The sequence below is a fragment of the Octopus sinensis genome, linkage group LG5, assembly GCF_006345805.1.
Source record: "Octopus sinensis linkage group LG5, ASM634580v1, whole genome shotgun sequence".
Taxonomy (NCBI): domain Eukaryota; kingdom Metazoa; phylum Mollusca; class Cephalopoda; order Octopoda; family Octopodidae; genus Octopus; species Octopus sinensis.
This window is the reverse complement of record NC_043001.1, coordinates 122,480,220-122,504,554: the sequence shown is the minus strand read 5'-3', so window position 1 is coordinate 122,504,554 and position 24,335 is coordinate 122,480,220. Positions and strand designations below refer to the sequence as shown.

The following is a 24,335-nucleotide window of genomic DNA, read 5'->3' as shown; positions in this document are numbered from 1 at the left end:
CACACACAAATATATGTGTGTGTATATATATATTGTGTGTGTGTGCATATAAATGTATGTATGTATGTATGTATGTATGTATGTATATATGTATGCATATGTATGTGTGTCTTTCTTTGTGTCTGTGTGTACCTTCCACATACCACTTGACTGCTAATGTTACTATCATTTGCAGGCCCGTAACTTAGTAGTTCACCAAAGGGTTAATAAAAAATAAGTACCAGACTTAAAAATAATCACCGGGGTCAATTTATTTGACTAAAACCCTACAAGGCAGTGCCCCAGCATGGCTGCAGTCCAATCACTGAAACAATTAAAAAAGATTTAATCTTATTGAGGAGAACTGAGTTCAAATCCTGCAGAGATCAACTTTACTGTCCAGCCTACTGGGGATGTTATTATTGCTCTGACTGAGCAATCTTATGATCAAAGAATTTGAATTACGACAATCTCCTCCTTAAGTGTTTCTTGGACTATATTGTTTAACCCTTTAGCATTCAAAGCAGCCATATCCACCCTAAATATTTGATCAATTTTATGATCCAGCCTCTTAAACCTAACCCACAATATCAATCGCAAAGTAAAGATTCATTTCACAGAAATCTCACAGCTATAATTAATTAAATACTAGGTGAATAAATAAGCATCACATTTGGTAGAAGGCGGCAAGCTGGCAGAATCGTTAGCACGCTGGGCAAAATGCTTAGCAGTATTTCGTCTGCCGCTACATTCTGAGTTCAAATTCCACCGAGGTCGACTTTGTCTTTCATCCTTTCATGATCGATTACATAAGTACCATTTACGCACTGGGGTCAATGTAATCAACTTAATCCATTTGTCTGTCCTTGTTTGTCCTCTCTGTGTTTAGCCCCTTGTGGGTAGTAAAGAAATAGGTATTTCATCTGCCGTTACACTCTGAGTTCAAATTCTGCTGAGGTCAACTTTGCCTTTCATCCTTTCGTGGTCGATAAATTAAGTACCAGTTATGCACTGGGGTCGATATAATCGACTTAATCCATTTGTCTGTCCTTGTTTGTCCTCTCTGTTTAGCCCCTTGTGGGTAGTAAAGAAATAGGCATTTCGTCTGAGTTCAAATTCTGCCGAGGTCGACTTTCCTTTTCAACCTTTCCAGAGGTTGATAAATTAAGTACTAGTTGCATACTGGAGTCGATCTAATCTACTGCCCCCCACCCGCTCCTCAAAAATTTCGAACCTTGTGCCTAGAGTAGAAAAGAATATTGAGTACAGTGAATGTATATTTTTGTTCTGATATTTATTTACTTGACATTGCTGAATGAAATTATACAGGATGATATGTTAAGAGGTTAAATTATTTTCTACAACATTGTGACCTGGACACACATGCATACACACACACACATGTGCATACACACAAACACACACACACGTGTGTGTATGTGTATGAGTGTGTGCTATCAGTACTAATAGTGATACTGTAAATTTATATCATGAATAAGGCTAATCTTTGAAGGCAGCTGATACTTTTCTCTTACTTTTTTTATGTTCTGGCTGAAATAAAACCTATTTCTTTACTTCCCACAAGGGGCTACACACAGAGGGGACAAACAAGAACAGACAAACGGATTAAGTCAATTATATCAATCTCAGTGTGTAACTGCTACTTATTTAATCGACCCCGAAAGTGCTTAGCTTTACAGCATATCATCAGTTCAAGCTGATAGAATATGTATCAAACTTAAAAATAAGTACTTGTATTGTGATGCTCAACTGTACCCTTCAAGATAGTGCTCCAGCATGGCTGTAGTCCAATGACTAAAACAGATAAAAGACAAAGATATAAAAAAATTTTTTGCTGGTGGTGGTGGTGGGTGTTCATGTACTTCTCATTTTACTATAAAGACACCCCTTAGAGTTCATCACTGTTCATAGTGATAAAGAAATTAAAATTAATAATTAACGAGTACTTACAGATTAACCCTCCCAGTATTTCCTTCATAAACAGGATGTATCTTTGCTCACTTAACTCTCATCATTTTGAATAATTGATTAAATATCACTCATTTGATGCAAAAAGAAAGAAGAAATGATTTTCAAGCTGGTCATAAAAAGTAGATAAAATGATTTTTTAAGTTCTATTAATAGTGATTTTGTTTTCCAGCATCGCACTAAATAAAACTCAACACAATTCAGCAGTAATATAGATGTTGTTATGTGCAATTCCTGTCACTAATCACCTATTTAGCAGTGGTGCTACTCTCTAGTTTTCAGCATTTTATATGAATGTTTTATGTCTTTGAACCAGCAATAAAAAACAGTTATAAATGTAGTTTCATGCAGGGAAACAAATGATTCTGTTGATAACATTTGACTGTTATATATAAAGAGCTTTTATATTCTAAGTTCAAATCTCACTAAAGCCATCATTGCATTTCATTCTTCTAGGGTCCGAAAAAAACCCAATCAAGTACTGGTGCACTCATTCCACCAAATTGGAAACCCTGTGCCTTGTTTTTGAAATTATCTATTATTATAATACTACGTATCCTTTAGTATTCAGATTACTCTGTCAAATCTAATGCTTATTTATTCATACTGTCTTGAATTAATCACACATTGTCTCATAGCTTTGGGATTTCAAAGATGTGATTATTTTTTCTATAACATTGTAGAGTAGGTGTGAAAAGCTGGATCTGACCAGTTGAACATAAAAGAGGCAGAATATTTTGGCCAGATATGGCTAGTTTGAATGCTAAAGGTAAGTGTTGAGCTGGCAGAATCATTAGCATGCCAAACAAAATACTTGGAGGCATTTATTTCAGCTTTACATTCATGGTTCAAATGCAGCTGAGGTCAACTTTGCTTTTCATCTTTATGAGGTCAATAAAATAAATAGCTGTGAGTGCTGAGGTTGATATAATCGGCTTCACTTTCCTCTCAAAATTACTGGCCTTGTCTCAAAACAAAAAGAATAAATATAAAAAAATGAAAGAATTTTAAGAGCAGATCAGCGAAGATATTTTGAATATACTATTTTAGGGTTCAAGCTCACTGTACATCATATTGGGTTTTTGGATAAGTGTCTTTTACCATAGCTTTGGCCTCACCACAGTCTTGTGAGGGAGATTTGATTCAAAGAAACTACGGGGAAGTCTGTCATATATGCACCTTTGCCATCATCAACATCATCATCATCATCAACATCATCATCATCATCATCATCATCATCATCATCATCATCATCATCATCATCATCATCATCACTTTAACATTCACCATTCCATGCTTACATGGATCAGACAAATCTTTGTTGAGACAGGTTTTTCTAGGGTCAGAAGCTCTTCCAGCATGCATTTGTGTGTGTGTGTGTGTGTGTGTGTATATGTGTGTGTGTGTGCTTGCATGTGCACATGTTTATTAGCAAGGAATTAATCAGTTAAGCAAACAAAAATACCTAAGGTAAACTTAGTCATGTACTAAGTACAGATCAGTAAAAAAAAAAAATATATGTACCAGACAAAGTATTGGAATCAAATGAGTAAAAGTTTGGAAGGCAGAACCCCAGCACAGCCATAGTACGAAAGCGCTGTAAATAATAAACAAATAAAAGAGAAAATACATTTCCAGCTTTTAAAATTATGAGTATTATGAGCTACTGAGGAACCCTCTATGTGGTTGCTTGACATAACAAAAATAACTGATAAATCTTCGGATCTTTACCTTTTGACCTACAGATTTAAAAAATAATTTTTTGTAACAAAACACTTTCAAACTTCGTATATTGGTAGAATGTGTCACATAAAACATCGTTTACTCTTGGCATTGTTGAGAAAAATCCCCGACATGTCATCTAAAGTTTTGAATTGGTCCTGCCCCTCTGGCGAATTCCCCAACGTCATGTAACATTATGGGCCCTGCCCCTTTGGCGAAATCAGCAAAATGTCATGTAACATTACGGATTGGCCCTGTTCCTGTGGTGAATCCCGACATGTCATGTAATGTTATGGGTTGCGCTTGCCCCTCTGGCGAATCCCTTGACATGTCATGTAATGTTATGGCATGCGCCTGCTCTCCTGGTGAAATCTCTGACATGTCATGTAACATTGGCATGTCATGTAACAGTATGGATTGGCACTGCCCCCGTGGCAAATTGCCCGACATGTCATGTAACGTTATAGGTAGGGTCTGCCCCTCTGGTGAATCCCTAACATGTCATGTAATGGGATTGCTTGATCCAGCCCCTCTGGTGCATTCGCTGACATGTCATGTAACATTATGGGTTGGGCCTGCCCCTCTGGCGAAATCCCCAATATGTAATGTAACTTTATGGACTGGCCCTGCCTCTCTGGCAAAATCCCCGACATGTCATGTAACATTATGTATTGGCCATAAATAAAATTTAAAAAAACTAAACATAAAATTTGCCTAAAGAGAGCTACCACTACAGCAGAACAAATAGGAGTTTCAACACTTTTCTTGTTAGCTTTTAATTCTTTTTGCATTAAATATGTCGACACCAGGTTATGTATTGTTCTGTCATGTAGTTGGTATACTCTTTACTCTTTTACTCTTTTACTTCTTTCAGTCATTTGACTGTGGCCATGCTGGAGCACCGCCTTTAGTCGAGCAAATCGACCCCAGACTTATTCTTTGTAAGCCCAGTACTTATTCTATTGGTCTCTTTTGCTGAACCGCTAAGTGACGAGGACGTAAACACACCAGCATCGGTTGTCAAGCAATGCTAGGGGGACAAACACAGACACACAAACACACACTTACATATATATATATACATATATACGACAGGCTTCTTTCAGTTTCCGTCTACCAAATCTACTCACAAGGCTTTGGTCAGCCTGGGGCTATAGCAGAAGACACTTGCCCAAGATGCCACGCAGTGGGACTGAACCCGGGACCATGTGGTTGGTAAGCAAGCTACTTACCACACAGCCACTCCTGCGCCTATATCTTAAACAATTTGTACTTTGATTTAGCAGTTATTTCTTGCGAGTTGAAGTGCAGCGATAGTAGAGAGAGCATGTAGTAATGGCTTCTTAGTCAACTTTTTGTTATTGTTACTGATAAAGTTCTTACTATTGTTACTTTTGTTGGTGTTACTACTATTGCCATTGATGTTATTGTTATTTCTTTAAAGCAGCTGACCATGTACTTCAGATTTGCTAGTTGCTAGACTACAACATCAATACATGTCACTTTGAATGTACATATACAAGTCATGACAGATTACAGGAATAACAAATCCCCACTCTACACTCGAGAATTTGGTGGCTTGAAAATTAAGCTACTTAACACTTCTGTAACAATAATCATACCTATACAGGAATTGTCCACATTAAGCTTAAACGATCAGCAATGAGCACCAATGAAAAATTCAGCCACTCTGCAGTGCCTTTATTATCAACATCAGCAGGTTAATATCTCACTTTATATTATGTTTCATAGTCTGAAGAAAATGTTGGTGTTGCTAAAACTTTGAGACTTTGACTACCATTTCTAGCAATCCAGACTTCACATGATGGTAAGACAAGACCAAGTTGTCAGCTATTACTGCTGTTCTTGTTTTCATAGTTTACAGTCACATAATAACTTCACTGTGTATTGACCCTACAGTATACACCCTCTGATGTAGTAGTTGGTTGCATGAGAGGCAGTATAACTCTTTTACTCTTTTACTTGTTTCAGTCATTTGACTACGGCCATGCTGGAGCACTGCCTTTAGTCGAGGAAATCGACCCCCAGGATTTATTCTTTGTAAACCTAGTACTTATTCTATTGGTCTCTTTTGCTGAACCGCTAAGTTACGGGGACATAGACACATCAGCATCAGTTGTCAAACGATATTGGGGGGACAAACACAGATATACAAACACACACACACATATATATACATATATACAATGGGCTTCTTTCAGTTTCCATCTACCAAATCCACTCAGAAGGCTTTGGTCAGCCCGAGGCCATAGTAGTAGACACTTGCCCAAGGTGCCACGCAGTGGGAATGAACACGGGACCATGAGGTTGGTAAGCAAGCTACTTACCACACAGCCACTCCTGCACCTATTGAGAACATGTGTAAGTGTTTAATGTGGTAGAAGATTGTGTAGCACTGTAGCAAATAATATGGCAGTGAAGATATGCTGCATGGGATGTAGTGTGGAATGGAGAACATCATATAAGTTGTAGTATGTTAATGAGGACATGTGCAATGTGAAATGTGCTACTTTTAATCCGTCCCTTCCCTATTTAATACCACTGTCTGGTCTGTGGTTGCCTTAAGTATTGAAACTAAAGTCTCAGTACTTTCCTCCTACTAATTTTGGAAGTGTTCGAAGTGGACAAGGAACCATGTCCTTTTTTTGACTAAGACACTGAAAATCATGGAGCTATTGTGTGACATGTAGTGTGATAGTGAAACCATGTTGTGAAGCATGTAGTTCAGAGAGAAGGCATATTGTGCGGTGTATAGTGCAGAGTGAAGATGTGTGGCTTGTTGTGAGGTAGTTAAGATATGTGTGATGTGTGGTGTAGTATGAAGATATTATGTGGTGCGAAGTACAGGAGTGAAGGCATGCTTTGTGAAGTGTTGTGTGGGAGTGAAGACATGTCTGGCCTGCAGTGTGATAGCAAAGTTATGTTGGGTGGTTTATAGAATAGAAATGAAGACGTTATGAGACCTGTAATGTCATAATGAAAACTGTTTTGTGGTTTGTAAGTGAGATAGAAGAAAACTAATTTGTGGTTTGTAAGAGATAGTGAATGCATGGTGTATGAGGTTTATTTTCATTGTGAAATATTATGTGATCTACGTATGAACGAAGACTTGTTGTGTAGTCTGTGGTGTGGCAATCAGAGTATGTTGCCTCTCTCTTACATGTCCTAAGTGCTTGATATTGTTGTTGCTACTGCAGTAATCATTATTGTTAAGACAGTGAGCTGATAAAATTGCTTAAGTGTTGGAAAAAAAACTTGCCATATTAGTTCTGGCTCTTGATATTCTGAGTTCAGATCTAATTGAGGTCAACTTTGCTTTCATCTAGGGTCAATAAAATTAAGTACCATTCAAGTCCTTGGAGCTAACTCCTTCCCATGAAAAACTGCAGGCTTTGTTATTATTGTTACTGGTTTTTGTCGAAGACAGAGGTGACTTCTAGCTGACATTAATTTTGGTAATGCTGGTCTGATGATAGTAATATAGTGGACCAGTAATATTGGTTTCAAATTTTGGCATGAGGCCAGCAATATCAAGCGAGGGGTTAGTGAATTACATCGACCCCAGTGCTCAACTGATACTTATTTTCATCAACCCTGAAAGGATGAAAGGCAAAGTCGACCTTGGTAGAATTTGAACTCAGAATGTATAGACAGACAAAATGCCATTAAGCATTTTGCTGAGTTTGCTTATGGTTCGGCTAACTTGCTGCCTTGTGGATCAGTGATATTGATGATAGTTAGGGATGGTTGTTTGGCAGAATCATTAGAGTGTCAGACAAAGCACCTTATGGTATTTAGTTACAGCTTAGTATGTTTTAGGTTCAAATCCCCCAAGGTCAACATAATCTTTCACTATTCTGCTGATCGATAAAATAAAGTACCAGTGAATTACTGGGATCAATTTCAAACCTGTACAAAATTTGACAAGCTGTGTTGTGTCTGTTAGAAATCAATATTAATGTCAGTAATGATTGTGCAGATTGTGTTGTTAGAGATGCTGACCATGACAACGATGATGTTGATGTTGATGAAGATGATGACAACGACTATGATGGTGATGATAATGAAAACGGCACTGCAGCTGCTAACGAGGATACTGATTGGTTGTCAGTAACAGCCTATGAAGAGTAGTAATAATAATAGCAGTAGCGATAATATTAATAAATCACATTCTATAAATTTCTTGATTTAGTTTTTTTTTTGTCTTGTAGCGAAGTGGAACACACTCAATGGATGTTTGAAATAAAATGGACAAACCTTTAACTCAGGAACTATTTTGGCTCTCAATCTTTCTGGCCACCACGGGTACCATTGTGTCTATACACTTCTTGGCTTTCAATATCTTTTATAGAAAACACAGGTAAATTATTTTCTCTTTTTATGCTTTTAATTTTTGTTGTCAATTTCATTCATCAGGTTTTATATTTATCATGACTGACTGAGTGGCGAAAGAACAATTATCATGGTTGATGATTTTGATGGTGGTGGTGGTAGTGGTGGGAATGATAACTGGAAGTTAAGAAGCATGGAAGTTATCCTCAAATTGGAGACCCTGTTCAAATTCTTGTAACAGAAAGGACTCATGAAAAGACACTTTAGAGCCAGGTGGAGATGTTAAACTGGGTGATGGATTAAGTCTATCACAATGCAAAATGCTGAGACATTGCTTTCAAGAGAATTTCAAGCCGTTCAAGAATTTGGACCTGGAGATTTCCATTTCCAACGACTTCGAGGGCCACCACCCAGTGGTGTCGGGTGTCAACGAAGAGCCCTCAACTACAACATGATGACCAAAGTTTTTTTTTTTCTCCAAGGTCTGGGGTCTCTCGCCCCTAAGCCCTAGACCATCACCTAATCATCCTTACCAGTCTTGTTGCTTAACAACAACAACAAGATAATTTCAATGGATCACACCCACCCATGTACTTCTTTCAACTTTATTGATCCTTGTTTATCAAATAGATGAATTTGATCTCCTTTGGTAGACTGAGCTACAACTTGATGTACTGTTCTACACCAGAATACTTCAGCACAACTACACATATACACATGCATATATATGATGAGCTTCAGTATAGTTTCTGTTAACTAAACCTTACACATCCCAGTAGAAGACACTTTACCAAGGTACAACATAATAGGATCAAACCCAGACGCTTGTGTTTGTGAAGCTAACTGCTTAACTACATGGCTATGCCAGCACCTTAACTATTATTCTTGAAGTTTGCTTGATTTCTGAGCAGACATATATATACATATATATATACATATACATATACATATACATATATATATATATATATATATATATATATGAATAAAAAAAATGGAGTTAACGCCGGTGTAATAAAATATTTTTGCTGCCCTGGTAACTATTTATTTATATTTTCCGTGTTAATTGTTAACAAGGTAAAAATACACTCATCTATATATATATATATATATATATATATATATATATATATATATATACACACACACATATATACACATATATACAACGGGCTTCTTTCAGCTTCCGTCTACCAAATCCACTCACAAGGCTTTGGTTGGCCTGAAGCTATAGTAGAAGACACTTGCCCAAGGTACCACGCAGTGGAACTGAACCCGGGACTATGTGGTTGGTAAGGAAGCTATTTACCACACAATCACCCCAAACAAATAATTTCTGATTTAAAACCCTTCTGGAAAGAAACAATGTCTAATGTTGAATCACCATTTCTCTATTTTCTTTCTTCTTCTCTTCTTCTTCTTCTTCTTCTTCTTCTTCTTCTTCTTCTTCTTCTTCTTCTTCTTCTTCTTCTTCTTCTTTAGCTTCCTTTCCTTTCTAATTACATGACTCTTTTTTTAACTCACATATAGATTAATCAAAATGTCAAGCCCACATCTGAATGCAGTGACTTGCACTGGAAGTATGCTATCAAATAGCTGTTGTCTCATTTATGGTCTCCAAGTCTATACTCAATATCACAGCTTTGCAGCAACATTGCTATGCCAGGTAAACTATTGTTGCTGTTATTATCAGAACTCTTACTGAGCTTTCATTGACCTGCCTCTATTTCTGAATCTCTGTCTGTCTGTGTATCGGTCAGCCTGTGTGACTGTCTGTCTGTGTGCTTGTCTGCCTGTGTACCTGTCTGTCTTTGTGCCTTTCTCTGTGTGTCTGTCTGTCTGTATCTGTTAGCCTGTGTGTGTGTGTGTGTGTGCATCTGTCTGTGTATGCCTGTCTGCCTGTGTGCCTGTCTGTCTTTGTGCCTTTCTCTGTGTGTGTGATTGTCTGTCTGTCTCCCCCCTTATCTCTCAGTCGCTCTCTTCCTATTTCTCATTCATGCACATATACTTTCATGTCATGAAAGCATGTCATACGACGGGCTTCTTTCAGTTTCCATCTACCAAATCCACTCACAAGGCTTTGGTCGGCCCGAGGCTATAGTAGAAGACACTTGCTCAAGGTGCTATGCAGTGGGACTGAACCCGGAACCATGTGGTTCGTAAGTAAGCTACTTACAGCACAGCCACTCCTACGAAAAAAAAAATAATAATATAAACTTTCAGGGTCTCTTAGAAAAATTTTCCAAAGTGGTACATAGTTACTCTCAGGTCAGTGGTTGGAAGAAATTCCTTCAAAATTCAAGGAAGCTGCGATGTATTTTAACCAAGGAGGAGCAAATACAGCGAGCAGACGACATACTTTATCATGTGACCAAATAGAACGGCAGACGACGCATTGTATCATGTGACCAAATAGAACGTACAGATGATGTATAACATGAAAACTTTTAATGGCTTGAATGCGTGAAAAACACGCTTATGTCTCTTGGGAAATGGAAAATGCAAATGTTTTATTGAAATTTTCCTGAAAATTAAAAAAAAGCATTTAACAACAGTGAAATTAGAAAGTAAAAAAGTATTTGATGAATATTTGATCAAGTTTAATTTACGTTGACGGAGATAGTGCTAACACACACACACACATACACACACACGCACACACTCTTTTAATCTTTTATTTGTTTCAGTCATTTCACCGCGGCCATGCTGGAACACCACCTTAAAGGGTTTTAATCAAAGAACTTGACCCCACGACTTATTTTGTTTTAAAGCCTAGTACTTATTCTATCGGTGTCTTTTGCCGAACCGCTAAGTTACAGGGACATAAACACACCAACACCGGCTGTCAAGTGGTGATGGTGGAGACAAACACGAAAATGGGGAATTCTGTAAAAAAAAAAACAAAAAACGAAAGGTGATGCGGTCCACATTCTTTACATGTTTTTTTCACTGGTTTTGGTCGAATTAAATTCATATTTATTTATGCATTTATTTGGGGCCCTTTGCACATGCATTTTACCTATGTCTGTCGTCTTTTCTTAAAACTCCTAGCAGTTCTCTTGCAGTAAGTAGGTGCTATAGCCACATTTGCAGTAGGTTTTGAGCTCGAGAACCAACACGTAAATAACAAAATAATTTCCATTCACTTGATCTCATATTCGAGACAGTTTTTTCCTCATTTAGCTCTGCCTTCCATTTCAGATACGTGCTTGGTTTCTGGTTTGTTCTTTTACACTGATTTTGGTGCCAATTTTGGCGAAATGTTGGCGTGTCAACCAAATCTTCAAGAAAGCAGCTTTCAAGAGGGTGGTAAGTAATAACCACACACACACACACACATCTCTACATTTTCATCCAATGGCTTTCTGGGTGTCAGCGCAGTGGGTAATTGTGGCTTAGTTCCAGGTCAGCATTGATTGAGCAGTACAGTGTTTAAGCACATTCCAGCTGTGACAATTATACCTTTTTCCAGGTATAGGCTATCCGTTATTCAAAGATTTTTGGATCTTTACCTTTTGACCTACAGATTTAAAAAATAATCCTTGGTAACTAAACACTTTCAAACTTTGGACACAGGTAGAGTGTGTCATATAAAACATCTTTTACTCTTAGCATTTTTGAGAAAAACTTATATCTACGAAGTTATTTAACGTTAAAGTTGTCCTATTTCGGTAATTTCAACCAATCAATGGCGTGTATTCAGCTGAATAAAATTACTGCTGTTGTTTCTCAACAAGAACTTCCAGCGGTGTATATTTCGTTTGCCACTGTTATTTATGACAACCCTAACCCTAACCCTAACTCTAAAACCCTAACCCTAACTCTAAAACCCTAACCCTAATCCTAAACCTTAACCATAACCCTAAAACCTTAAAACCAGTACAAACGCACGAAAGATGTCATAAATAACAGTGACAAACGAAAAATACACCGCCGATAGTTGTTGTTGAAACGTAAATTGTAAGTCTGTCATCTCAAAGATAGATAATCATAACAATAACTCTTAAACTGTATCCTCTGTGTGAAAAGTCTGGCTGCATACACGTTAGCATATGTCAGGTGCATACAATTGACAACACAGTTAATTAAGATTTATTCAGTGAGTTTCATTCAGCATATGTTTACACGTGGAATTAGCAGAATCATTGTTAACTTTGGTCGATAAAGTTGAACTGAAAAACCCTACAACGTGGCATGAATTGCACGAAGCCGTCTTGCAGTCTTGGGAAGAGCTATCTGAGCAGAAAATTCGTGGATGTATTCAACATCAAACTCGTGTTCAGCGTTAAATAGTTGACTGTCGTGGTGGTAACAGATTCGTGTAATAAATTTTGTGTTTATTTTTGTTTCATAATATATATTTTTTCGGATGCAGCCAGACTTTTCACACATGTTTTGAAACCAACAAACAATGACATCTTCATCTTATGCCAAGAAATACTATATCATATAGACGTGTTGATAGCATTAACGTCGCAGAGAAAGAAATAATGAAGGATTATTCAGTTGAGTTATTAAATAGAAACGGCCCGCCAGAAATACCATCAACTAGAAGTTGATTCGACTAATATTGGCCGCATTAAATAATAATTTTGGATTTTTTCCTCCATAGCTAATGTCTACTAAACCAACTAATGAAACAACAAATTTTAAAGAAAACTTAGCCGCACCACCACCACCACCACCACCACCACTACTACTACTACTACTACTACTACTACTGATAATAATAATAATGATGATGATAATAATAATAATAATGATAATAATAATGATTGAAATTTCAGTAAAATTTGATTTAATTTTGCACATGTGATTTGACAGGTTATTAAAGATTTGCGGTTGTTTATATTCATTGGAGCAAATCTATCAGTAGACATGATTTTTATGACGTTCTGGCAAGCTCTGGATCCATTAAAGCATCGATTTATTCCAATAATTACCAAAGTAAGTGAGATTTATATGTTTATTAGATTTCGGATCTTTCCGGTTTGACCGGCAGTTTTTAAAAATAATTTCTACGTAACTAAACACTTTTAAACTTCGTATACTGGTAGAATGTGTTTATAAAACATCTTTTTCTCTTGGCTTTATTGAGAAAATTCTATAGTTTGTAAGATATTTGTTGTTTTTTTCTTCAATTTCTGCAATTTCAACCAATCAATGACGTCCATTGAGGTGAAAACATTCTGTGCCGTATGCATATGTCCCTCGTTTAAGAAACAGATTGGGTTTATTTACATTTCTGAAGAAAAAAAGATACCCTTCCCCTCACCCCTAACCCAAACCCTAATCCTAACTAACCCTAACCTTAAAACAGATTGAAATGTAACAGATCGATACTAGGGTCATAATTATGGGTGACAATTTCATATGACACCGCTAGAAAAAACTGCCGTTCAAACTGAAAAAGATCCTAGATTTATAATGTTTATAGATATGAGATTACATGGCATTCTTCCCATTCCCGATTTAGAAAACAAGATATATAACAACAATTGAAAACTGAGACTGTATCGCAAGTTTAACTCTGGGAACTCAATGCTCTTGAAGTTACTTTTATTCTCATATAAGCTCTAAAAAAACAAACCGAGGGTCAATGATATTCCAGTCGCGAACATCTTGTTATTTTGTATGCCAAGGTCTACATCGCCCATTTTGTCTTTTCTTTACGACGGCTGAGAGAGAGAGAAAGAGAGGGGGGGGAGATATTTGGCTGCTATTTCTCGTAAGCCGAGCAACCACAGAGGGCCCTTTATTGCCAAGTAGAAACCTACTTCTAATGTGTGGTACTTTTCATATTCCTAAGATATAAAGGCGGCTGCCAAAATTCCATAGTTTACTGATATCAGGGAGAATCCAGTATATAGAATTAAGTATCAGCTTCAATGGCTGTCGAGTAAATTCTTATTTGCAAAGAAAAAAGCTTGTTAGAGTACATATAAAATAACAAGCGATTAGCCCTGAGTTCGTATATGACGCGAAGTTAATTTCATCTGGCTCCAGTTAACATGTTACGATGATTTCTATTAAAAAATGATTTTATGTAACTATAGTTGTCAGCTCAGATATCTGTCTTTGTTTTAGTTAACTAGAGTTAACTAGAGCATTCAGCTTCATTGCTTTGCTATAAGAGCGGCACTTTTCTCTGATTAAGCCAGAAAAAGTATTATGATAATTTTATGGTCTTATTAAATACAATATAACCTCGAGGTACATGAAAGTATATCTACTTTCTTAATCTAATCTATTGACGCCAATTTTGATGCTTCCAATACTTCGCTCTTATAGTGTGTGTGTGTGTGTGTGTGTGTGTGTGTGTGTGTGTGTGTCGGTGTGTGTGTGTGTGTGCGTTATGTGTATATTATATTATACAGATGAATAAATTCGCAATATAGTCTACAGTTACAGTTGTATTTCTCTTTGATTAAAAATCATTTTTACTTAAATTACCAAATAATAGTTTTTCTATATTTAAATTGTCAAATAAGCATTCTATTCTATTTTATTAAATTTTCCAATAAATGTTTCTCTTTTATCTAATTGCCAAATAATCATTAAATTTATCAACATTACGAGAAATAACTCAACCGCTCTTTAACCGAACAATTTTGAGTAAAATTGTTCTGTGATACTCCTATACTTACAGGAAAACTTAACATCCAGATCTAACATGAATGCATCCAGCGTCATCAATGTACCCAGATGTTGTTGTGAGTTCGAATACATATGGATGTCATTATTGTTTATCTATAAAGGAAGCGTTTTGTCATTCGGCTTATATGTAGCTTGGCAAATTCGTAACATTACTTTACCTTCAATGGACGATGCTAAACCTATGATACTGATAATTCTGACGGTCTTCATCTTGTGCAGCAGTAGCATTGCTCTTTGGCACCTGTTTCGAGAAAAGCCTGTTGTGGTGAATTCTGGTCTTACAGTCATAATTTGGCTATTTGCTTTATTTACTCAATCTGCTATATTCATACCTAAGGTGAGTCCTTCTTCGTTACATTTCACGAACTGATATTAAATTTTATTTAAAAACACTTTTTATCATGACGGGAAGATCAGTATGACAGACAAATCAGTTAGAAAATAAAACAAAATAATGAATAGGAATAAAAAATTAACTGAAGTAACCTTCGTTAAAAGTACTGAGGTGTGTACATTTATAACGTATATACAAATGTGGAATGGTACTAATTGTAGTAATTCATCTTAGAGATGTATTTCAAAATGAAAATGCCAAAGAATCACCTGGCACGATGTTTCAACCTCATTTGACGAAAACCCCAGACGATCTGAGCCAAGCTGAGAATACTTGTTCCAAAGGCGAACTGAGCCGTCGGTAAATCGGGCACTGCCTGAGGGCCCCCGGAGCTCTGAGGGGCCTGCACTCTACATGTTCACTCTACTAAAACACACATTCAAAGGGGCCCGGTAAACAGTTATGCCCGAGGGCCCTTAATACTCTCAGTCAGTCTCTGACTTGTTCAGATATATAAATCAGTAAACAAAACATTTACTGATCTGTGCTAAAGCTAACCAGGCTAGAATCCTCCTCCTCATCATCATCGTTTAACGTCCGCTTTTAATGTTAGCATGGGTTGGACGATTTTGACTGAGGGCTGGCGAACCAGATGGCTGCACCAGGCTCCAATCTGATCTGGCAGAGTTTCTACAGTTGGATGCCCTTCTTAACACCAACCACTCCGAGAGTGTAGTGGGTGCTTTTTACGTGCCACCGGCTCGGGGGCCAGTCAGGCGGTACTGGTAATGACCTCGCTCGAATCTTTTTACACATGCCACCGGCACGGGTGCCAGTGAGGCGACGTTGGTAACGATCCCGCTCGAATGGTGCCCTTTTATGTGCCACCGGCACGGAAGCCAGTTGGCTGCTCTGGCAACGATCACGCTCGGATGGTGCTCTTGGCACCCTACTAGCACGGGCACAAGTTCCAGTAAGGCGACGCTGGTAACGATCATATTCGAATGGTGCCTTTTATGTGCCACTGGCACGGAGGCCGGTTAGCTGCTCTGTCAACGATCACACTTGTATGGTGCTCTTTGCACCCCGCTAGCACGGATGCCAGTCATGGAATTTGATTTTGATTTCAATTAATATATACACTTAAGACATAATAAATGTTATACACTTCGGTATTGTGATCTAAGGCTCTTTCAAATGCTTTTACTAATTTTATGATACAGTGTTTAATTTGATGATCTTCCTTGCGCCAATCCTGTTATCGTCTTTTGCAGAGACAGAGTATACAAATTCTAAAATCAGAATACTCATAATGATAGTAAAAGCATCAACAGTCAGTCAACGGATGGCTAAAGATTAAAGCAGCAAAGAGTTGAGACGTAATTATTAGACCACAAGATACTATTCACCCACAAAATACTTAATTAGCAAATATTAAACCATCATATAAAGTCGACTAACAAATATTAGATCATGTAATATTTGACAATTAAACAGATAAAACGTCAAATAATAGACCACTCACCAATCAATCTTATTGGCGATCTTATCATTCGTTATCTATGCATACCGCCATTCTATTCTATCAGTTCCTTTGCCATCATTCGTAATACCTACATCACCTAATCATAATCAGATCAATAGTCAATAAAACAATATTCATCGATCCTACAATCTATCACTCCTTCTATATCAGGCATCCTACCATCAATCATTTTGTCATAAATCATGTAAACAGCATCCAATTCGTCATCAGTAAAATATTTAATCATCTTACTCTGTCACTCGTATATTTGACATCCAACTATCAGTCACATTATAAGAAAGAGAGAGAGAGAGAGAGAGAGCGAGAGAGAGACGCCGAGAAAGGGAGAGAGATGCTGAGAAAGAGAGAGAGATGTCGAGAAAGAGAGAGAGAGTGATAGAGACGCTGAGAAAGAGAGAGAGATGCCGAGAAAGAGAGAGAGTATTTCTTTATTCACCATAAGGTTGAGAAAAAGAGGGGACAAAACAAACGTTGGGGTCAGGGTATCGAATGAGACGAAACATATGAATAAACAAACAATTAAAATATATACAATTAAATGATAATGAGTGAATAACAAAAAATGAAGCGGAGGACGTGGTTGACCCCACAAACCACATACTCACACTGAAGACTTTGCTTTCTCCTTTTTGACATTCTCGATTAAACAGGTTCTTTCACTCGCAACATACTTGCTATAGACTTCCATCTTTTACGAAACACACTTTGCGACAGGCATTTCTTCTCCAGCCTTATTTTCCGTTTCATGTGGAAAACGTAAAAGTCGATTAGCTCGAGACTGGAGATAAACATGCCTGTTGCAATTCCTCTTACTCTCGTCTTCCACACTACTTCTTTCGCCATAGCAACTACCGAAAGAAAACAGGCTCGCTCCTCCCTATTCAGGAAGGTCGGCGGAACTATCTTAATTACAGATTCGCTCGACAATTGTACACTTCTCGAATGCGACAGCAAGTGTTCGACATAAGCCCAGAGTTCAGTCACCTTCGGGCATTGCACAATCGCGTGCAGGACAGTTTCCCTGTCCCTCTTACATCTTGCACAAACCGGCGAAGGTGCACACCCATGTCTAAAGAGCTTATCTCGAACCGGTAAAGCTCCTCTGTAACATTGCCAGGCCAGGGACTTTTGGTAATTATCATAGGCCCCGGACCGAATGTTCTTTGGAACAGGCTGGCCAGTTGATTTTCGTCGAAGCCCAGAGTTTCTCCTAGGACGTCGTCTCACTTAAACTCTACTAACCCTCTATAGAAGAACGAGGTAGTACCCCCGCCACCGGCGTTGCCCGACTGGGAGAGAAGCACGAGTGCCTGATAGCACTCTGCATGCTACATGCCCAACCTCGGTCTACACTTGATTCATGGGTTCAGTTCGTTAAACGATGTGAACTGTGGAAATAACAGCTTGACAAACGGAGACCACACCTGCTCACCGTCCAGGTAAATCCAGAGGTGCCTAAGCCTGAGCGCATGTCTGCGCATTTTTAGCCACGGCATCCCTAACCCACCCTCCAGCGGCTTTTGGCAGCAAATAGAGCACCTTACAAGAGGTCTGCTGCCCCTCCACAAAAAGCGAAAGAGCATGCGTTCCAGTTTGTTCAGCCACGAATCGGGGCAAGGCACTACGGTTAGGCGGTAAGTGATTACAGAGGCGATAAACACTTCTGCAACCTCCGCCCTCCCTTTCAAGGACAGCTTCCGAGAAAGAGAGAGAGAGAGAGAGAGAGAGAGAGAGAGAGAGAGAGAGAGAGAGAGAGAGAGGGATAGAGACACTGAGAAAGAGAGAGAGACGCCGAAAAAGACAAAGAGAAAGAGAAACGTCGAGAGAGAGTATTTCTTTATTCACCATAAAGTTGAGAAAAAGAGGGGACAAAACAAACGCTGGGTCAGGGTATCGAATGAGACGAAACATGAATAAACAAACAATTAAAATATATACAATTAAATGATAATGAGTGAATAACAAAAAATGAAGCGGAGGACGTGGTTGACCCCACAAACCACATACTCACACTGAAGACTTTGCTTTCTCCTTTTTCACATTCTTGATTAAACAGGTTCTTTCACTCGCAACATGCTTGCTATAAACTTCCATCTTTTACGAAACACACTTTGCGACAGGCATTTCTTCTCCAGCCTTATTTTCCGTTTCATGTGGAAAACGAAAAAGTCGATTAGCTCGAGACTGGAGATAAACATGCCTGTTGCAATTCCTTTTACTCTCGTCTTCCACACTACTTCTTTCGCCATAGCAACTACCGAGAGGAAACAGGCTCGCTCCTCCCTATTCAGGAAGGTCGGTGGAACTATCTTCATTACAGATTCGCTCGACAGTTGTACACTTCTCGAATGCGACAGAAAAATAAAGTGAGAAAAATAAAGTGCGTAGGAAAAAAGTGATTCAAATTGACGCTAATGGTATATATAACCACTCATACATACAAACACTACTGGCTCCACACACACACACACTCAATTAGCTGCGTGTGTGTGAGAGAGTGAGGGTGTTCGTATATGTGCGCGCACCTGTCACATTAATCGTCGATACTTAACAGTTGTTTTTAATTAAACCATAGAATATCTACGGGGTCATATATTATCACATTCGAAGCAGTAACCTTGTCAGACTGAATTTCAATTTGTATTTCTAAATGTTTTTAATGTTTTCAGATTTTATTGTGGAGAAAAAATAAAAGCGACAAATTAGACTCCCCAGCTGCTGTTACCGCTGTTAAGCGTTTAACATATTGCAAAAGAGAACCTAATTATGAAGAACTGTGTCATTTAGTTGTAGAAAACTCGGCCCTGAAAAGATCCATGCAAGCAGTTAGTATTTCATTGATCTACCTTTTGTTTTTTTATTTATTTATCTCTTTTATCCTTGGTTTGGTCATTGGACTGTGGCCATGTCTGGTACCTATTCTATTGATATCTTTTGCCGGACTGCTAAGTGATGGAGACGTAAACAAACCAACACTGGTTGTCAAAAGGTGTAGGGGGAATTACAAAAGGCACACACACAACGGTACACCACACACACACACACACACACACACACAGATTCCCACACAGAATTGAAGATACAGGCCTTTGGGATTATGTTTATTGTGTAAGATGTCCAACGCCTCCTTCCCCCAAACGATCAACTTTCAACCGACCAGCTTTTCCGGTATAGAAGAAGCTCCAGGTTTATCATTTTATACAATTGATGATATTCTTCGAAGTACTTCTCCCACTTGTTCTAGAACTAACATGTATCATACTTAGCACCTGTTAACTTTCCGGATATCTCCATTTTTATTGCTCACTAACAAATTACCCTTCACCCTCACTAGCATCACACCACCTTACTTCCATATCTGGATCATCAGTCTTTTCAAATCCGACCCCATCACTTCTCACAGCTTTCCTAATCACCTTCTGATGGCAATCAGACTATGAAGACCATAAATTCTTTTCTACTCTATGTATAAAGCCCGAAATGTTTGGAGAAGTGAGTTGGGGTGCAGTCGATTAGATCGACTCCAGGACGCAACTGGTACTTAATTTATCGACACCGAAATACCTATTTGTGCCCTCTGTGTGTAGCCCCTTGTGGGGCTACACACAGAGGGGACAAACAAGGACAGATAAGCGGATTAAGTCGATTACATCGACCCCAGTGCGTAACTGGTACTTATTTAATCAACCCCGAAAGGATGAAAGGCAAAGTCGACCTCGGCGGAATTTGAACTCAGAACGTAGCGGCAAACGAAATACCTATTTCTTTACTGCCCAGAAGGGGCTAAACACAGAGGAGACAAACAAGGACAGACAGACGGAGTAAGTGGATTATATCGACTCCAGTGCGTAACTGGTACTTAATTTATCGATCCTGAAAGGATGAAAGGCAAAGTCGACCTCGGTGGAAATTTGAACTCAGAACGTAGCGGCAGACGAAGTACCGCTAAACATTTCGCCCGGCGTGCTAACGTTTCTGCCAGCTCGCCACCTTATGAAGACCATAAATTATATGACTGACTGTTCTACAGTTTCTTCAACACCCCTCACCACACCAAACCTGGATGCTATGCCTGATCTCGTTCCCCAGACAATGCCAATACATTCATCCAGGACATCACCTCTCTACGCAACACGAATCTAGTTTGCCTTTCCATATGACCGACCGTTTCAACTCTTGTATGTATCAGAAAAGCATCTGTGGTTTGCAGCACAACCTCAAACAATTCCTCGACCTCTCTCCTGGGGAACACTGTAGATTCTTCCATATATCTTCACATATCTTTATCTCATCACGTTATTACAGTTACATTGCTTTCCTTATCATCTTAATAATAGAATATCGAAATAGGGGTAAGAGAAAAGCAACGCCAGAACCATGAATAAGAATACTTCCTCACATATCCATTGAACACATCGTCTGTACATCATATTTTCCCATCATCTTCGTACCTACTACCTCTCCAAGATCCACAAGGTAATCACTTTCAGTTGTCCCATCGGCTCCGCCTACTTGCATGTCACTATTCATGGTACTGTATACGTCTAATTCCAGTCTCTTGCTAATACTATAAACTACATCACAGCGACGAGCGAGCGGAATTGCTGGCACGCCGGGTGAAATGCTTCGCATTCTGATTTGAAATTCTGCCGAGGTTGACTTTGCCTTTCATACATTCGAGCTCGAAAAAATAATATAAGTACCAACTGAATATTGGGGTCAATATAATCGTCTTACTCCTTCTCCCGAAATTGCTGGCCACATTTTGCTTTCTGATTAATCACTACTAATCCAGCAGGGATTAACAATCAAATTGCCTTCACCTAAAAACACCATCTGTTTCCTTTCCAATAATCAATCTATACACCGATGAACTCGCTCACATGCACTTCATTGTATCTCCATGAAGTTCAACTCACTTCAATACCTATCAACCACAACTCTTCCCACCATGCTGGTATGTAATATAAATACTCAGTTACTGTCTCTGTGTTGGTATTATGGTTAAGGTTAGGGTTAGGCGAGCTGGCAGAAACGTTAACACACCGGACGAAATGCGTCGCCGTATTTCGTCTGCCGTTACATTCTGAGTTCAAATTCTGCCGACGTCGACTTTACCTTTCATCCTTTCGAGGTTGATAAATTAAGTACCAGTTACGTCCTGGGGTCGATATAATCGACTTAATCCGTTTGTCTGTCCTTGTTTTTCCTCTCTGTGTTTACCCACTTGTGGGTAGTAAAGAAATAGGTATTATGGTTGCTTTTTGTAGTTGTTTAGTTACCGATCAACCTTTCCACAGAAGATCAGAGAAGGTCATAGGTCTATGATCACAGAAGGTCTATGACTACCGAAGGTCTATGATTCGAAAAGTGATTATTTTATCCTTTTTAAGGATTGCAATTATCGAATGCATCCTTTCCGTCTTTAAGACAGCAGAGTATATCCGTAGAACCTTTGCAGCTGTACTACCGTGTAGAGTGTCTCTCATTGGCTTGGTATCTGTTTCACGTACAGGTACAAAGCTAAAATTTTATCGTGTCCCAACTAACCTTATCTATTGCTAACTTTCCTATAACTATGTCAATGACAATAAATGTGTAGCTAAAATTTTGTTTATTAGTTTCTCTTGTTATATTTTTAGAAAGAACTTCTGATTCACAGTTTGCAGCAACATTTAGCAACAGCGACTGGAAAACTGATGCAGATTTCCTCTGAAGACGGTGGCAAACATTCCGGTGAAATTGATAGTTCTTCCTCAATAAGATGTTGTCATGATAAAATAAGTGGCAATATTCCAACAGAGGAAGGGACTGAATCAGCAGAAAACTTGAACGAATACAACAAAGAGCTCCCTAGAGGTATGTTGGATATATTCATACGTCAACCTTCAGTTGGAGATATTACAGACAAGTGGACGAAGGAAGAACAATGTCAAGACACAAACTTTAGAAATGGACAAGCTTCTTATAAAGTATCGCCAGTGAGCAAAAAGTTGTCATACTTGCGAGATTCTATTGCGAATGATCTCACACAAGCTCACGATTTAAGTTCTACCCTGAAGGATTCCATCTCAAAAGACCTGAATATATCTCATACGGAAAACTCATGGGTACAAGACTCTATTCCTTTCCAAAAGAACGATATTGCTGGGTCAATAACCCAATCATATGACCTCTCTGATGATTCTGATACGTATTCTTACGTCAGTAGTTATATACCCACATGGACACCTACTTTAACATTTAACCAACAAAAACATTACGTGAAAAAAGACTGTGCTACATCACCAGAAAATATTATTACTCTTGCAAATGATAAATTATACCCTGCTGTAAATAGTAAAATTCCTAGACACAGAACGAAACGAAAGAAGCAATGTAAGACAAGCAAAAAAGATAAGCAAAAAACTGTATATACTATTCAAGCATCGCAAAGTCCGTCAAAATACTTTGACGAAAGTAAAGATACACTTGAAGAAATGAATAACCACGACATAATGGTGTAGTTAAACCAGAATTATAAGTCAAATACATTGCCTGCTGTATTTATCATATATGACTGTGTCTGTGTGAGTCTCAGTTTTTGATTAATTATTTACCTTTCCCCCCATAAAAATGGAGTGAGTTTCTAACAAAGAAATAAATCTCCATTACTGGAATTGAAATAAAACATGGGTAAAGAGCTACATGTTAAATCTTTTAAACAGTCTTGCATATCTTTATTGTTCTACTTACTGCTTGTATACATTAAGTGTGTTACGTGCGTGTCAGCTGGACATTTTCTTTTTCTGAAAATACCAGCTTTTGCAGATTATCACGTAGAGGTTTAGTAACACAAGCAAGAGTATCCATTACTGTGAGTACAAATACAACTTGTAATTTGGATTTTGAATCAATTATTCTTTTATTCTTTTCTTTCGCATGTTTCAGTCATTTGAGTGCGGCCATGCCGGAGCACCACCTTTAGTCGAACAAATCTATCCCAGGAATTATTCTTTGTAAGCTTAGAACTTATTCTATCAATCACTTATTGCTGAACCACTAAGTGACGGGGACGTAAACACCAATATCGGTTGTCAAGCAACGGTATGAGGGATAAACACAGACACAAATAACAAATACACACACACACACACACACACACACATATATATATAACGGGCTTCTTTCAGTTTCCGTCTACCAAATCCACTCACAAGGATTTGGTCGGCCCGAAGTTATAGTAGAAGACACTTGCCCAAGGTGCCACGTAGTGAGACTGAACCCGGAACCAAGTGGTTGGGAAGGAAGCTGCTTACCACACAGCTGCATCTGCGCCAAGTGTTCATAAATATTCCCTTTCTCACTGAACGTTCACACATAAAGAACTAACTGCTCTACCTGTAAATAACCATGCCAGATAAACATGTCAGGTGGTTATGTTTGTATTTTACGACACTTTTGATGAGAATGTTCTACCAATATTTCTTGTTTAAAACAAGAAACTAACTTTGCAACTACATGGTTTCGGTCCTCCTATGCAGCACCATAAGACCATAAGTATAGGTCTTCTACTAATACCCGCGGGACAACAATGCCTTGTGACTGAACATGATGGACAAAAACTGCATGGAAGACCCTCTCTCTCTCTCTCTCTCTCTCTCTCTCTCTCTCCCTCTCTCTCTCTCTCTCTATATATATATATATATATATACACACACATATATATATATATATATATGTATATATATATGTGTGTGTGTGTGTATATGTATA

The 24,335-nt window shown here is 38.4% G+C and overlaps 1 protein-coding gene across 8 annotated transcripts in view; it reads left to right on the top strand.

Annotated features, from left to right (window-relative positions):
- LOC115212258 (probable G-protein coupled receptor 156) overlaps window positions 1-23,465 on the top strand; it is a 69,550-nt gene extending 46,085 nt beyond the window's left edge. For 5 of the 8 annotated variants that reach the window (XM_036503049.1, XM_036503050.1, XM_036503048.1 and 2 more), the window contains 7 exons: window positions 7,923-8,071; window positions 9,574-9,709; window positions 11,245-11,352; window positions 12,868-12,990; window positions 14,693-15,037; window positions 19,250-19,405; window positions 22,223-23,465. In XM_036503049.1, the coding sequence (XP_036358942.1) occupies window positions 7,959-8,071; window positions 9,574-9,709; window positions 11,245-11,352; window positions 12,868-12,990; window positions 14,693-15,037; window positions 19,250-19,405; window positions 22,223-23,086 (1,845 nt within the window). In that variant the 5' untranslated portion in view covers window positions 7,923-7,958 and the 3' untranslated portion in view covers window positions 23,087-23,465. Of the gene's footprint in view, window positions 1-5,471; window positions 5,519-7,922; window positions 8,072-9,573; window positions 9,710-11,244; window positions 11,353-12,867; window positions 12,991-14,692; window positions 15,038-19,249; window positions 19,406-22,222 lie in introns of those variants that run through there. The other 3 variants (XM_036503051.1, XM_036503052.1, XM_036503053.1) reach the window with 3 other exon arrangements.
- The last annotated feature ends 870 nt before the right edge of the window (window positions 23,466-24,335 follow it).